This window comes from Vanessa atalanta, chromosome 1 (genome assembly GCF_905147765.1).
Source record: "Vanessa atalanta chromosome 1, ilVanAtal1.2, whole genome shotgun sequence".
In the NCBI taxonomy this organism is placed as follows: domain Eukaryota; kingdom Metazoa; phylum Arthropoda; class Insecta; order Lepidoptera; family Nymphalidae; genus Vanessa; species Vanessa atalanta.
Genome location: NC_061871.1, coordinates 14,399,622 through 14,415,559, shown reverse-complemented (window position 1 = coordinate 14,415,559; position 15,938 = coordinate 14,399,622). Strand labels below are relative to the sequence as shown.

Here is a 15,938-nt window from a genome sequence, read left to right as displayed (position 1 = left end):
CGTGGAACGTAAGCGTGGTTTTGATCCTCTGGGCAAAAAAGCTCCTGTCACCAGTGGAGGCAAATGGCAATGTAAAGTGTTATGCTTTTAATTAAAGAGTAAAGATTTTTGCACGGGAATAATAATAATAATTTAATGTTTCATTCATCAAAATCAAAATATACTTTATTCAAGCAGGCTTTTACAAGCACTTTTAAATCGTCATTTAACAAACTATTTAAAGTAAAGCTACCTTATATACCTAATTTATATAGAGTAAGCATTAACATATATGTACATAATTATTTGTAGGACGTTCAATTCGGACTTTATAAAATTCTTCATAAAAGATTCCGCCCGCGACATCAACCGCGTGTTAGCAGGTGTTTGGTACTGCCCTGAGTTATGTCCTTAGATGAACCCCCACAATGTGTTTTAAAATTTTAAGTAGTTAACATGGGAAATTGTGACAAACAAATAAATAATAAAACTCACTTTTATAATGTTAGTTAAGATTTTAAAGTCGCTCGCTGTAAGGGGCCAACTCTACAAGTGTTCCTGCGGGGGCGGAGGGGTCACACACGCTAGCCCTCTGCCTCTACTCGGGCTCACTCCCTCACAGATATTGGTGTTGGACGCACGCGTGCTTGTGTCAAACTCTGTTATCGTTACGATTTGTTTTGTGAAAATGGTTCTTGCAGACTTTTTGACGGATACAAGAAAGAAGTGGCTTCAGGTAAGAGACTTTTACGCTTTTCCAGTTATTTGATATTTTATTTTAATATAATTTAATTATAATTGACGCTAGAAACTATTGATAACTACATAAACTTTTGTACATCAATAATATAATTATGTTTCAATGTATTTTAATTCAATATCAAATAATCAAAGTATTTCAATAAAATGATTACCAGGAGCTTTCAAAGTTTCATAGACACTTTTGGAATTAATCTCCTTGGATCTATAACTTAATAATTAACTATATTAGTTCAATTAATTTTATTGTTGTGATATATGTACATTTATTTAAAAGTTTTGTTTACGAAGTGATGCTACGAGTCCCGTTCATTAGACTTCTGATTATCATATTCGAATTCATAGTTTTTTCAATGTAACCGGTTTCCAGTTCCATTGATATGAACAGGCGTTTTCTAAAAGCGTTAAAAACAATCATCCATTTAACTGTGATTATAAATAAATAAGATTTAAGAATATCAATATATAGTTTACGTGTTTCTCAAATAACTTAGTATATAATTTAAGATATATTTCGGTTATATTATGATTATTTGCACATATTTAAGGAAATACGATAAAATTTGAGCATACGTTAAATCGTTTATTCACACGAGATAACGTATAACATAGTGATTGGTTTGAATAAATGTTTGTCTGAGATAAAAGGGAGGAAGCAGACGGACGGGAGCTCGCTCAATATTGGTACAATAATGACGTGAACATCGTTAGTCAATTTCCTTCAATATTATACTTAATTATTTATTTGAACACTATGAAGAGCGATAACCAAAGCTAGGAAAGGTATTCTATATTTTAAATTTTCGGATGAATATAAAATTGGAAAGAATACTACAAGAAGTATAAATCTCATAGGGCACAAGGGCTACAAAGGATCTAAGATGTGGTTATAACGCCTTTTGTAGGCAGGAACGGTTATATTATATAATAATGGCATACTCACCCTTCAAACGAGAATTCAGCAATATAGAGGATAGATATAATTGTATGTGATTATTAAAAAAAAAAGAGTAACTACTGAGTTTCTTGGCGTTTTTACTGTTGCAATGTAAGTTCCGAAACAGTCGTAGCTTTACCTTCAGTTTATTCTTGTAAAATGACTATTTAACTGTGCTTATTAGAATTACTAAAATAATGATTCTTTTTTTGATTTTGATTCTTGGAGATGTAATAACCGCTCATTTATATTCTAAATCCGAATTTCTATATTCTAGACCAATCTTAAATTGTTTTGGTATTGAGTAACAACAAACATTCAAATCCCAAACACACAAACTTTCGCATTTAAAACATTAGTAAGATAAGTACCGAGATATAATTTTGGAGGTTACTTTTTTAACGAGTTTACGTCGCAGCTCTAATATGATGAGTTGAAGGTTACTTTAGACGATTGTTATGTGTGTATAAATTTGAAGCGATATACGTCACGGCGATCGTAAAAAAAGTTATTTTTTTAATAAACAGTTCGTTATCTGTTTATTGTTTTGAATCAAATGACGGTAATTAGTGTTTTGATTTATAAAAAAAAAAACTAACGTCTAATTAACGTAATTATTTCTGCGTTGTTAGTCAGTCCATTACGTTAAGAAGGGTAGTGTTTTTGTTCTACTATCGAATTTAAACGTCCACCTAATTTGAGATTTATGAAATATCACCGTTAAAACTAAAATATTTTTTGTTAATAACAATTTACTACGAGGTAGGGCTTTGTGCGAGTCAGATAAATACCACCCACTTATTCTAGCGCCAAATAGCAATGTTTCGGATTGTTGTGTCCGGTTTGAAGGGGGGTCGAACCAGCGTCAGAACAGACACAAGGGGCATAACATTTTGGTTATTGTTGTTTGACTTTATTGACGACGTAAGAGATGCCAGTGCCTTTTTCCCTGTGTGGTATGTCAGCGGGCAACGGTTTGATTTAATTTCCGAGGAACGGGAGTATCTATCCCCGATTACAAACTCAGGGTACTGACCTTCTTTATAGAGTACTCGATAATTTTTTACTGGTCCAACTCGAGATATAAATAAAAAGCTTGAGATTATAAGCCACTACCAACGATGTAGTAACCGTTAAACATAACGAGTTTTAAATTGAGTGGAACTAAAACTGAATTTGAAATTAGAACGAAGGGAGTATAACACGTGACAGGAGTTCAAACTTTTTGTTCAGAATGGCTTCACTGAAACCTTCATAATTAGTTACTTTTATAAACAACAATCAATTCAATTAGCATGTTTTACTTTAGCGAGCGGCTGTACAACATTCCGCTTACTTCTCTCATTATCGCAAACGCAGACCGCCTAGGCAGGCTGGCTAGTGTCAAAATGATAACAATTAAATGGACAATATCTACAATGATTTGTTTGCAACATATCATACTCACTTAGACTTCTCTTGTTTACTCATTTGTTATCATTGGTATTATATAAGCGGTGTTTGTTTGCGCGATGTTGCTTCATAGCACGCGCCGGAAGGTGCGAGTAAATGACAGCTAAGGAATGAAAATAAACTTTAGCGTTTTAATTTCATTATTTAATTGTGTTTTTATTGTCATGTTGTCATATCATATGGATGAATAACGTGTTTGGAAGCTACGAATGTGTATCAATATATTTCACGTTTTTAAATGTTTGTTATACTACGATATTATTTAAATTAAAAAAGGAAAAAAGTTAAAGAATGGAATTAGTCGCTTCCAAAATTCTTTCGCTTAAACTTGGTTTCATTTTTTTTTGTTAAGGAGTGTGTTTTAAATTTTAAATTATTTTCTCAGTTTGTTGCCGGTTGTACTCGGTAATGCCTTCTGAATGGTAGATTTACAATTTTAATTTTATAATGCAACGTTGCGAATCAAAAGTGTTACTTAAATAACTTGACATTTATAAATCAATTTACCTTCATACTAATTCTATACAACTCTACGTAATAACAAAATCTAATCAAAATCGTATTATTTGTAATATTGCCAGTAAATGCAATCATTTTATATAGAAATATAATGAAATTTTTGTTTAATAAATTATGGTATCCGTTCTAAAAATATCTCAGCATACTTGAATTCTTTATCTTCAGAGAGTGCTTCACCGCGCCTCGAAGAGCAAGCATATTAACCCTCCGTTGTTACCTCACTGAGGCTGCGCTTACATAATATATTTCAGTAGTAATATATTTAATGTGGTTCAAGTTCAGAATTAAGGCAGGGTTTTGAAGTTTTTGTTTTTGATTTATGAAGAGAATAGAGTTAACTATTCAAATCAGAATTATTTAGAAAAAAAAGCAATAAAGCTTTTAGAAAATTGTGTTCAATTACTTTTGGAAAGCAGAATACGAGTCAATGAACTGATTTTATTACAGGTATAAGGGCCATTAAACTTAGTTTCAATGCAGTTAAAATTTTGACTTTGAAATTTATGTGTCATATATATAAATAAATAAAAATATTTATAAATAGGTACTTTTTCACGTATTTTTTTTTAAGCTACTAATATAGTTTGAAGGTTTCTGCTTTATCTAATACAAAATATCGATTTTATTTAATCGTTCTTCTTCAAAACAGTTGCATGCTCCAAAATTCAGGGCAATGTATACTGGGGCCCCGTGCGACTTCATGTGTTAACCTTCAAACCCGCTTCTGATCCTGATAATCAATCAATAAAATCTATTTCCAATCTTCGGCCTGCGACTATAGTGCATAAGAGGACAGAAAAAATATTTTATAAAATTATCTCCTACGTTAAATGTTCTGCAATTAGTGGACTATAATTAATTATGAACAATTTTATATATTACTGGTTTTTGTCTGCCATGTGTCTCTAATTGTTTTAAAAAGTAAAACGTATATATATATTCGTTACAGATAAAGAAACATTCTTAATCTTTACAACTTCTATGATTTTTTTATATAAATTATATTTTGAGTAGGCCGACGGGCAAATAGCCATTGGTAGGAAATAATTAAACTCTTTATTTTCCTCACATAGCCAATGCGCCACCAACCTTGGGGACTAAGATGTTATATCTCGTCTATTGAAATTCAAACCGTTACACAATACTTAATATTGATGTTTGGTGGTAGAATATCTAATCAGAGGGTAGAACCTATCTAGTTTATTTTTATAATTCTATGTATATACTCTTATGTAGAAAAACTATAACATTAATTTCAATACGATTTCTTATTGAACCCAGAGCGAAGAATCGGCCAAACGTCTTTCTTTTTTCGAAGAATGTCTTAATATCTTATTCTAAAATACTGCTCCTTTTGTGGATTATACGAAGTAGCAATTTTTCACAGAATGTTGTCCTTCACCACTGGGAGCGAAATGAATTACAAAAATAAATTAAACAGAAGAAAATTCAGTTGCGCTTGCAATCGTCGGCTAAGATGTCCTAACCACAGAGCCATCTTGGCTCATACGATCCTTATATAGAATTATTTAAATGATAATTCCAACAGAGAGACGCCGACAAATGACTTTTGCTCTGTTATTGTTACGAGTATAAATCATTATCATGACAAAGCATTGACGATTATTGATAGTAGACTCGTTCACTTTAAATATAAGTATCACGATCGGTTCCTTGAAGTGCCATTGTTCGTTATATCGCATGTTAATTTCATTTTATAATAAAAATAAATCAAATCAATATACTTTATTCAAGTACACTCTTGTAATAACTTTTGAAATGTCATCTTACAAATTTAAAGTTAGCACGTTATGAGATATGGATTCTATCAAGAAAAAGCCACTCATAAACTCAGTTGTGATGAAAATTAACGAATAACGCGCATTTATCTTGTCTTTATTTTAATAATAATACTTAATTTTAATAGTTGTTATATATTTTTATATTTTCATTTCACTTCACTTATCAAACTCATCAATTGGCACGCGTAAAACTGGCTGTGTTTGTGGCTCGCATTATCTTATGGAACTATTTCCTTGCTCTAGAACTGCTGTGTACTTCACGTAATCTGACACTTGGTGCTTTAATCTCCGTTACTAGTGGTTTTTTAATGAATTTGGATTAGAAAATTAAGAATGAAGAAACCACTAAGTGCTACTGCTTCTGTAGAAAAGACTCGAGTTGCAAGATTGCATTTAGCATATATATTTTATATTCGATTACATGGAATACGACTTCACAAGTTATAAAAAAAAAGTATTGAAACTTATTTGTCAGGTCTTATGATGAAATGCTCTCTTCTTCAACACCACGCGTCAGAAAGGGATAGCAATATCTTGTTCTGATAAATTAGCTTCGATATTGATGTTTCTGTGTTATAGTGAAACTCATTTGACTTTTTTTATTGAATCCATAAATATAAAAAAAAGAACATTGCCTTTACGTCAATTTGTCAAGTCTAACTAATTTATTTATTGAATAAAAAATATATAAATAGGTTACAAGAAATCTCTGTCTAAAATTCTACAATAAATAGTTGGAAATTAATTCAATGAATAATCCGTTATATGATTACTTATTTAACTTAGTTATTTAGTAAACAATAAACCTTTTGTTGCTCATAAAAAATTAAAAACTTAAAATAAAAAATCAAAGAATTTTATTATAGTTTTATTTAGATTTAAGTTTGACGAGACGTTAAACGACCGAAACGTAAAAACGTCTTCGAACGTACGGCAACAGTCCTGCGGCATTATACATTAATAAACAATGAGGCAACAGTCCTGCGGCATTATACATTAATAAACAATGTTTATTTAAAAAAGTTCTTGTTTGAAACAAATTTACGAAATTAAACATGCCATTTGTTATAACTGAAGCTGATAATTAAACTCTTACCCCGACTTAATATGGCTAAGTCTATGCTTTTTGTGACAATACTGTAATAAAAATAACGTAGCCGATTTAAATCATAATTGTATGTATACAAAACTTCCATTTTTGATACTTAAAATGATTATCTATGTCTATATGTCTCGTGACAAATTTCTGACCGGCAAACTTAGATTACGCGATTTGTTCTTACGATATTGCTTTTAAATGAAAATGGGGTTGTGATTACAAATGTTTGACAAACAGTCCGCAAATGTATTGGTGGTCATTTAAGTTAATTTATTTGTTTACTTACACATTTAAATAGAACTCGTGTGTAGTGTTCGAGAATTTATGACAAAATATGTTTATTGATAAAGCGTTCGTGCAGCCTTACCACGGACCAAATAATTGCATACGGATATCCAGCAAAATAAAACACAAAAATATATTAAAAATATAAATAAATATATTGTCAACATGATGATCAATTCCGGCCACGGCCATTTATTCTCATATGATAAGATTGCAGCCATGTCAGTTTAAATATTAAGTAGTAAAAAGTACTATCAAAACAATACTTAACAGTATTACTGATAAATATTCATGTGACCACATGTATAACGTACGTACGCTTATTATAAGTGTGTGAGTGTCAACTGTCGTAGCTGTTCTCTTTCATAAGTTGTAACACTCGGTTGTAAATCAAGGGAATGAAAGCGGGTTGAGCGTTCAACTTTGATCGCTCCACAAATAATCGCTCCAATATATAGCTATTTATCGCGTGTTGATTCTATATTATAGAATTGAATATTCCGTTATACATTCTTGATCACTGCGTTAAGCTTTATCCGTTGACACTTGAGACAGACCTAAAGCTTAAAGATATTAAAAGATACATATATGTATGTATATATACTATGAATTCTCGAATCGGCTTTGTGTTATTGATTTTTATATTAAAATAAAATATATGTTCGTGTAATCAATACCTTTTAAAGGTACATTTAAACAATATAGTAACAATAGTAAGGCCGGATATATCAAATCGGATTTCCAATGTCGTCTTCGGAACAACGGAACGCGATTATGATGATATGAAATTATATTATGGAATCTATTTTCGGAAGTCAACAATTCAATTATTAATCTATATTTTGATTATTTTTTGTTTTCTTTATTGTTGGTCTTTGCTTGTCTTAAAACTTTTATACGCGTTAAAATTTGTTATTTATGTAAAAGTACGTGGAGTGATCTTGAAATTGGAGTGATCTTGGGTCAGCGTTTAAATTAAAATATTTAAATTGATGAAAGTTAATCATTGAACACCTAAATCTATGAACCACTGGTCTCCGGGCAAACCATTTGAGATCAGTAATGTAGGACAGACCAAATGTCACCTAGATAAATAGTTTCAATTGATTTCAAGTAACCCATTTAAATTAATATTAGTTTGTTTGTACATAATGTGTGATGAAATTAAAATATCCTTTATATCTGTTAGTGAACTTATTAACTTTCTCCCTGTCAATAAATATCATATTTAATTTGTATATTAATCCCGTCTGCCTTTGGAACTTAAATAAATGACATATTTGGAATACTTAGAGAAAGGGATATTCAATATCTGGATTGGAATTTCAATTACGCCTGTCTTAAGATTCTGTCTGAATTATGAATAAATTCCCAAGTCAGGGAGTGCTTAGAAGATATTCAGGGTTCTCTCGCTTCGTAATATTACATTTAAATGTTAGTAGGAAGATAAGGTTAATTTGTCTTGTTATTTTTTTTAATCTAATCCGTAATCTCTCACGATAATATAAATATATAGGATCTACTTTTTTAGCCTGGCTCTCATTCGCAAGGTGTCTGGGATGTAACGTGTAATAAATGACTTCGTAAATAAATATATAAAAAATTCCAATTCACATACGTAGGAATTCAACAGGTTCAACATGACAAACCCCCAAGGTTTTAAAGTCCGTTACGTGCGTGTCGGGTTTTTGCGTGTTTCCGCGCCAGCGATGTGTGGTTACGGTGACCGAGCACCCTCTACATAACTCCCTGATTAAACTAGACAGATTAATAATAAATACTTAAATACTCTATAGTATTCATCAACGGTCGGTTCATGCTATTAGAAAATCATTGATTTGTACAAAACATAAATAGCAACAGCACATTGTATATATTTTTTTTAATCTATGCAATTTTATCTATCTATTATAATCTATGTAATTTTTATTCAATACTTTATTTCCTATGATGTGACTTAAGTCGGTTTAATTCATACAAATACATTAGGAGACTTACTTAAAACATAAGAATATGTAGACGGTTTTAGTATATAGTAGTATTATCTAAGTAACTGCGCGTCGCCGTTTCAAAAGCTTTAAATTTAGACAATTGAGGTGCAAAGCGTGTTCTTGTTCAGCTGAAGTTATCTCTCAGAACCTTTTACGACAACAAAAATAAATATTTAGTCACAATTCAAAAGAGTATATTATGTATTGTACTTCAGTATTAGGAACTGAGATTTCCCGAACACTACCAACACGCAGGTTTCTGTAGTATACACAAATTCGAATGAAACGATCGTCCATGGGGAGTTTGTATATATGTACATATACATATACACCTCCCTATGGAAGACCGTTTCATCAGTCATCCCGGGCATTCTACACGAGTTTGACAACAAATAAGAAAATAAATGTAATATCATTTGTCTATAGGGTTTTCTGACTTTGGGTCTAACTTTCCTCAAGAAACGTGTTTTTTAACTAACTTTTTAAATATTTTGTTTCATTTTAATATTGAATATAATAAATATTGAAAGCCAAAGCAGGTGCATATATTTTGACACATAAAATATTTGATAATCTCATCCAAAACGTGTTCAGTAGTTTTTGTGAAAATCGTGGACATACAAACATACCTTTTTTTTAAGTCAAGTCAAAAGAAAATGTTATATATTATTTATATACTCTACATTTTGTCGTTAAATTAATTATCGTTTCTCCTTAAATAGCTACATAAACACCTTTAGTTTGTGATATGTGTCTGTAAAAACACAAATAGATATTATGAATACTTGAAAAATAACAAGCAAATAGGATATGTTTTGTTACTGAAACTAAAACATTGTAACAGTATTTATATAGCAGTTTTATTTAACCACAATAATTAATGACTTATTATATTATAATATATATATGAGTCATTTTTTTAGCATTAGCAGCCTATAAAGGCCTCATCTCCCTTTGAGGAGAAGGTTTGGAGCATATTCCACCACGCTGCTCCAATGCGGGTTGGTGGAATACACATGTGGCAGAATTTCGTTGAAATTAGACACATGCAGGTTTCCTCACGATGTTTTCCTTCACCGCCGAGCACGAGATGAATTATAAACACAAATTAAGCACATGAAAATTCAGTGGTGCCTGCCTGGGTTTGAACTCGAAATCATCGGTTAAGATGCACGCGTTCCAACCACTGGGCCATCTCGGCTTATATGAGTCAGTTCATCAAAAATAGCGCACCTCCGCGCTACCTAAACGTGTTGATATAATATTTATTTAGGACTATGTTTTACATGTGAGTCAGGCGTAATAATTAATTAAGCTACTAGCGAGCGCGTTAGCCGAATAGTGACGCAAGATTAAACCCTTGAGGGATGAAGCCGCGCTTAGCCTACTTAGAGAGTACAGTTGGATACATTTACAGAAACATTTATTTTTAATTTGACACACTTTAGATGTAAGATAGTTACGTTTTTGGAGACTTTTATACACAGACAAGAATATTAATATATTAACATGTCTAGCAAGTTTAAGAGTTTTAATTGTGATAACTATTTTTAAAAAGTACGATTAGTTTAAAAAATACGTTAATCTTTGATATGATACTAAAAACCTGCCCAAGTCGGGCATGCGTACAATACACATACAATACAATACACATGCGTAAAATAGTCTATATAATTTTAAGATTGAAAACAAGCGTACAAAGAAATAAAATAGTGTTTTTCCGGACAGAAAAGTTGAATATCTCGGCCTTTCTTTTATAATTTGCTTGTATTATACACATAAACCTTGCTCTTGAATCACTGTCGTATTGATATCCGTTGCGTAGATTAAAAGATCAAGCTTACAGTCTTTGTTTTATTATGTATTGACAATATGGGGCCGACTGTACGAAATACAACTTTAAGTGAAGTGTAATAGAATGTGCGCGTGCTTAGTCAGACGACACTGAAAACTTAATTATAGGTCGATGCGCTAAGTTGGACGACATTTTGAGTAAAATTATTCGGTCGGGTCTCTTCGTGTCGCAATGTACGCAAGATACATTACACAAAACTAAGTTACTCCTAATAGTATTTACAATAAGTTCATACATAAATCAGCCTTTTTGACTTAGAGCTTAACTACAGTTTCCAAAGTCTTGGGTTCGATCACATTGAATTATGACGGGGGAGAAAATGGATAAGGTATCTGTACCAGTGAGATAACAGATATATTCGGATCCTGCTTTTCTAGGAACGGAAGAGCAACGCTGCCAACTTCCTAACACTGAGCTCCTACTGAAAATTTCTTGGCAGAAATATAAAACATGATTTTATCGGTCCGTAATTCGATACACAATAAGCGTGCGGCAGACAGAATGACAGAGACATAGACATAACATGACGCAACGATAACATTTCTGCATTCGTTCAGAAATTATGCAATACTGTCTCAAGTTAATATGATCTTCAGTACAAATTTTATTTAAGTCCCCCCGCCACGTCTGTATGGGATAAATTCAAAAACTACCAATCGGATTTTTATATGGTTTGCACTAATGGACATAATGGTTCATGAGAAAAGTAATTATTGAAATTATTGAATTAAAAGGAGATGATTCTAGAGATATCAGAAAAGAAATGCCGACCAATTATACCAATTGTATATGTTGACAACTATTCCACCCGTGCGAAGGGTCTAGTAGCTAGTTCCATAATATCTAAATCTTCTGTACCTATGTACAGTGAAATCCTCCTCAACGGCTGGACTTATTTCGGTAAATCACGTTCATTTATCCCGGAATGGTTTAGCTTAGGTGGCGCTGTGATCGAGAAATAAAAAAATATTTTATACCGATATATACAACAGATGATTACAATTTGTATTCAAATAAAATAATTGATGTAATGTAATCAGTGATGGCATTTCCAGTGTTCATATTTCTAAATAGTAATAAAGCTTAATAGATCGCCGATAAGCGCTGCTGTTGTCGAGTCGATGAAACATAACAATGTTAATTGAACACGAAGTAGGACATCATTATATCGATAAATTAAATTCCAATTACAGACACAATACATAAATAAGAGCATTGAAAGCATCGGCAACTGTTTACAATGTTTTAAAAAGTCATCTTAAATAACAATTTTCACGCGTCTTCTTAACTAATATTTTGGCGATATATTTGGAGACGTAGTATTTAGTTTTAGTGCATTGTTAAATATGTTTTCGATAGCTTAATCGTAGCAGCGCTGTGACGTCAGAGTAAAAGTCGTGAACTCTCAGCCAGCCGGGCGCCAATCGCCGACGTAACTGCGTTTCGCAACATGCAGTAATAATTGTAGTCCAATTACTTTTTCGGGAATCATACAATTATAAAATAATAATCAGCTAATTTCGACTCACAATAACTTACACAATGGAATCATATAAAGAAATTCGATAAAAATATATTAATTATTTTTTTTGTCACCGACTTGGAAAAAATTTCATTGATAAAAAAATTACGCAAAATTTTTTTTTAAATTAATATCGATTCGAACGTCATTAATTTTTATTACTAATGATTTTCACGTTTCGTTTACTATATCACTACATAGTATAAAACAAAGTCGCTTCCCGCTGTCTGTCTGTCCCTGTGTATGCATAAATCTTTAAAACAACGCAACAGATTTTGATTCGGCTTTTTTTAATAGATGGAATGATTCAAGCGGAAGGTTTATATGTATAATACATGCATAAAGTAGTAGAGGAACACTGATCATTTTATAGATTTCTAATGTGAGGTCTTAAACAAATACATTTTTTTTGCGCTATTGCAAAAGCGGACTGAACCCTACGAGGTAGATCAAAATAATATACTATAGTATTAAAAAGATCTACAAAAAGTCCGCAATGATATATTTTTTATCCTTTATTTTTTATGAGAAATAATGACTTATTTACGAAGCGATTTTAAGCAATACAACATCAATCCTTATGCATTTAATTAAATAAATTGTGTATTTAATATAGATCAATATGGTCTTTTACACAAGTACAATAAATAAACAAAAAAAGATTTCAAATGCAGGGACATAGCGGGTCGTGTTTTCTAATTTAAAAATAGGTGTGAATGTTGTATACGCTAGTAAATATTTTAATCAAAGGCATTAAAATATAAATCGATGATTTATTTTTACACGCCATGTTTGTTTCGTCCGATTCCCCCGATTATCTCGATGTCACGCCTATCATTAGGTTTTAGTATATTTTGTGTTGCATAAGCCCTTGACTGGCTATTGACCTACTTTTAATATAGCTCTACATTATCTGATAACGTGTATTTGATAATAGTTTCATAATATCAATGGTGTTAAACTTCATAATGTAGAAAATAAACTTTTAATAGTAAATAAATATTCTAATGCATGTTTATTACTTGTGTGTGTATATCAGGAATAAGTATGTGTAGTAAAATATAATCCTACAAATATATATTTTGCAAGGCGGTGTCGGACTATGAAATTTTCCGAACTTCAAACGCAAGAGAACTGAGGCAACACGTGACCACCACGTAACAAGTTTAAACACGTTTATATATTGACCTTTGGTTTGCTGATGTCGGATTATAGACGGTTCTGGATTATACAGGGGCCGAATTACCGAGTATTTATTGAAATGGTACATCTAACATAGATCGTTAGGCATTTTAAGCAGTAACTTAGTAGCCTAAGTTATTATTACTAATGCAAAACACATTAGTAACTTAACGATTACTCATTTATATTTATTAAATCAACGATATGTGAACGGATATGAACAAAATAAGCAATAATGAAAGTTAAGTAAAAGCCTCTTTATATCCCACAGCTGGGCTAAGACCTTCTTACATATTGAGAGGAAGTTTTAAAGCAAAGCGATGGAATGATGTACGTGTGGTGCTTCCTTTAGCGCCGAACGCAAAATGTTCAAAAAAACAAACACATGTTATTTCATGATCATTCAGCAACAACACATGTTACAAATAAAAGTTAGAAATAATATCAGAATCCAAGTATCGGCGAATAGTTTTTACGATATGGAAAAACGATTTCAACGTAAGTCGGTGCGGAATAAATCGCACCCGGTGTCGATGGCGGCGATTATTCGTTTTGTTTGTAATAAGGTTTTCGACGATTTGAAAATCGAGCTGATATTAAATTTATGTGAGGTTTTTTCGATTTATTTTCATATTGATGATATCGTTATCAAAGTATAATCATATTTATACGATTGGTAACATTTGTTGATCGTTTAAAATTGTATAACATGTATTTTCACATTTATAACTAAATATGTTATTAAACAAGTTTTTTTTTTCATATTTCCTTAATATAATACACAAAGAACATTTTATGATATGTTTCATGCTTGTGTTTTTACGTAAGATATATTCTTTAATGTCAAGTTATTTCAATCTCGACTCGTAATATCTACTGAGCAACATTAATCATAGAGTACTTCTTCCTTATATAGTATTTGTCTTTTTTTGCAGGCTTTTAAGCTGTTCAAGCGGAATAAAAACAAAAAGAACGCTCGAAACCGGGTCTCTCCAGCGCTGGTGCGCTCTCCGTCATATAATGGAACGGTGGACGCGCGCGCGGAGATCGATCTACAACGCTTCTGCCCCTGTAGAACCTCCATGCCACCGCTACACATCGCGAACGAGTCCTACGAGAACACATCCTACTACAGCAGTTACAACAGCTACGACTCTCACAATGACAGCCTTCAGAGCTACAACAATTCAACTTGTGATAGCTCGGGACGGTCCGACTCCGCGTATGATTCGACGCGTAGCAGTCCCGCCCACACCAGACCCGTTTGCTACGCCACGGTCACCTACTTTAACGTAAATGACAGCGAGGACAGTAGCAGCATTCACACCGAATACACGCTCCTGGACTATGATCCTGATGCTGATGAAGATGAGAAAGCTCAGAATATGATAAATGAAAGCTTGGAATTAGTTAGTACGTTATGAATTGTTTATAATTTTAGATAATGTTTTACTTTAGTAACTTTCATAATAACGGATTTCTTATGGTTAAGTTAAAAGAAATAAATTGTAAAGCCGGTGTTATAAATCGGTGTTTAGTTTTACTTTAAAACATTATGATTTATAAACGACATTTTTTTTTATTACGTTTTATTTTATCTGTGCTCAAGATTTGATGATTTCTGTAAGCGATTTTCTTCGTTGAGAATGATTTAAAAATGGCAGAGAATTAACAGGAATAAGTCAGTATACTTACTTGAAATAAACACGCCCAAATAAAAATGATTTACAAAAAGTGGTTTAAGTTAATCGGTTTTTTACGCTATTCGCGACGATGTTTTGAAAAATAAATAAAACATAAATACAATATTTATAATATATTTAATTGGGATGAATATAAAATAATTAAAATTAATGTAAAATTTACATATGACCCAAAAAAAAAAATAAACAATTGAATAAATAATTATTTCACTGGCAACACTATTTTTTGTGAAGATGTTTTTTTTACATGATGAATTATTTGTTTGTAATTTATAAATCTGTATTGAAATAAATAATTATAATTAGATGTAGTGATTACCAAAGTTATTGTGATAATGCATAGATGTATAATTATGATATTGATCTCAAATAAATTTTATATAGATTATAGATTTAATTACCATCTGATACAATTGTAAATAAATATTATAAAATATATAATGTTTCGTTTTATTTATTTGTTCTTTTTTTTAATTTGTTGAGATTGAATTAAAGCTATAAACAGTATTCTGTAGCACTAACATTCGTTGTATTTAAATTTATTAATATAGTCTCTGTGGAGTTGAATATTTAAAATACTATCTTACCAGCAAGTACCTCATCTGAGAAAGAAATTATTACATTATATACAAAAAAATGTGTTAATAATAATAATGAGATTCTAATACCAAAACAGCGTTTAATTATTCAGTTGATAATTACTTTAAATAACACGTTTAACATCACGCTATAAAAATACATTTTATATAAAATGTTTTTGAAAAAAACGTTCCATCCACTCAGAGGAGTTTAGCGTTATTCTTATTGGCAGATTTTATTCGATCCACGGGAAGATTACCTTCTTTACCTGTTT

The 15,938-nt window shown here is 31.5% G+C and overlaps 1 protein-coding gene across 1 annotated transcript; it reads left to right on the top strand.

Moving 5' to 3' along the window:
* The first annotated feature begins 592 nt into the window (after positions 1-592).
* On the top strand, positions 593-15,200 carry LOC125065558. The gene is made up of 2 exons (XM_047673238.1): positions 593-715; positions 14,318-15,200. Exons 1-2 carry the CDS (start codon positions 668-670, stop codon positions 14,804-14,806), a joined length of 537 nt encoding a protein of 178 aa, XP_047529194.1. The 5' UTR covers positions 593-667; the 3' UTR covers positions 14,807-15,200.
* The last annotated feature ends 738 nt before the right edge of the window (positions 15,201-15,938 follow it).

Coding starts and splice junctions, on each gene's coding strand:
- LOC125065558 (XM_047673238.1), top strand. CDS start 668: ATGGTTCTTGCAGACTTTTTGACGGATACAAGAAAGAAGTGGCTTCAG. Junction 716..14,317: donor CAAGAAAGAAGTGGCTTCAG/GTAAGAGACTTT, acceptor CTTTTTTTGCAG/GCTTTTAAGCTGTTCAAGCG.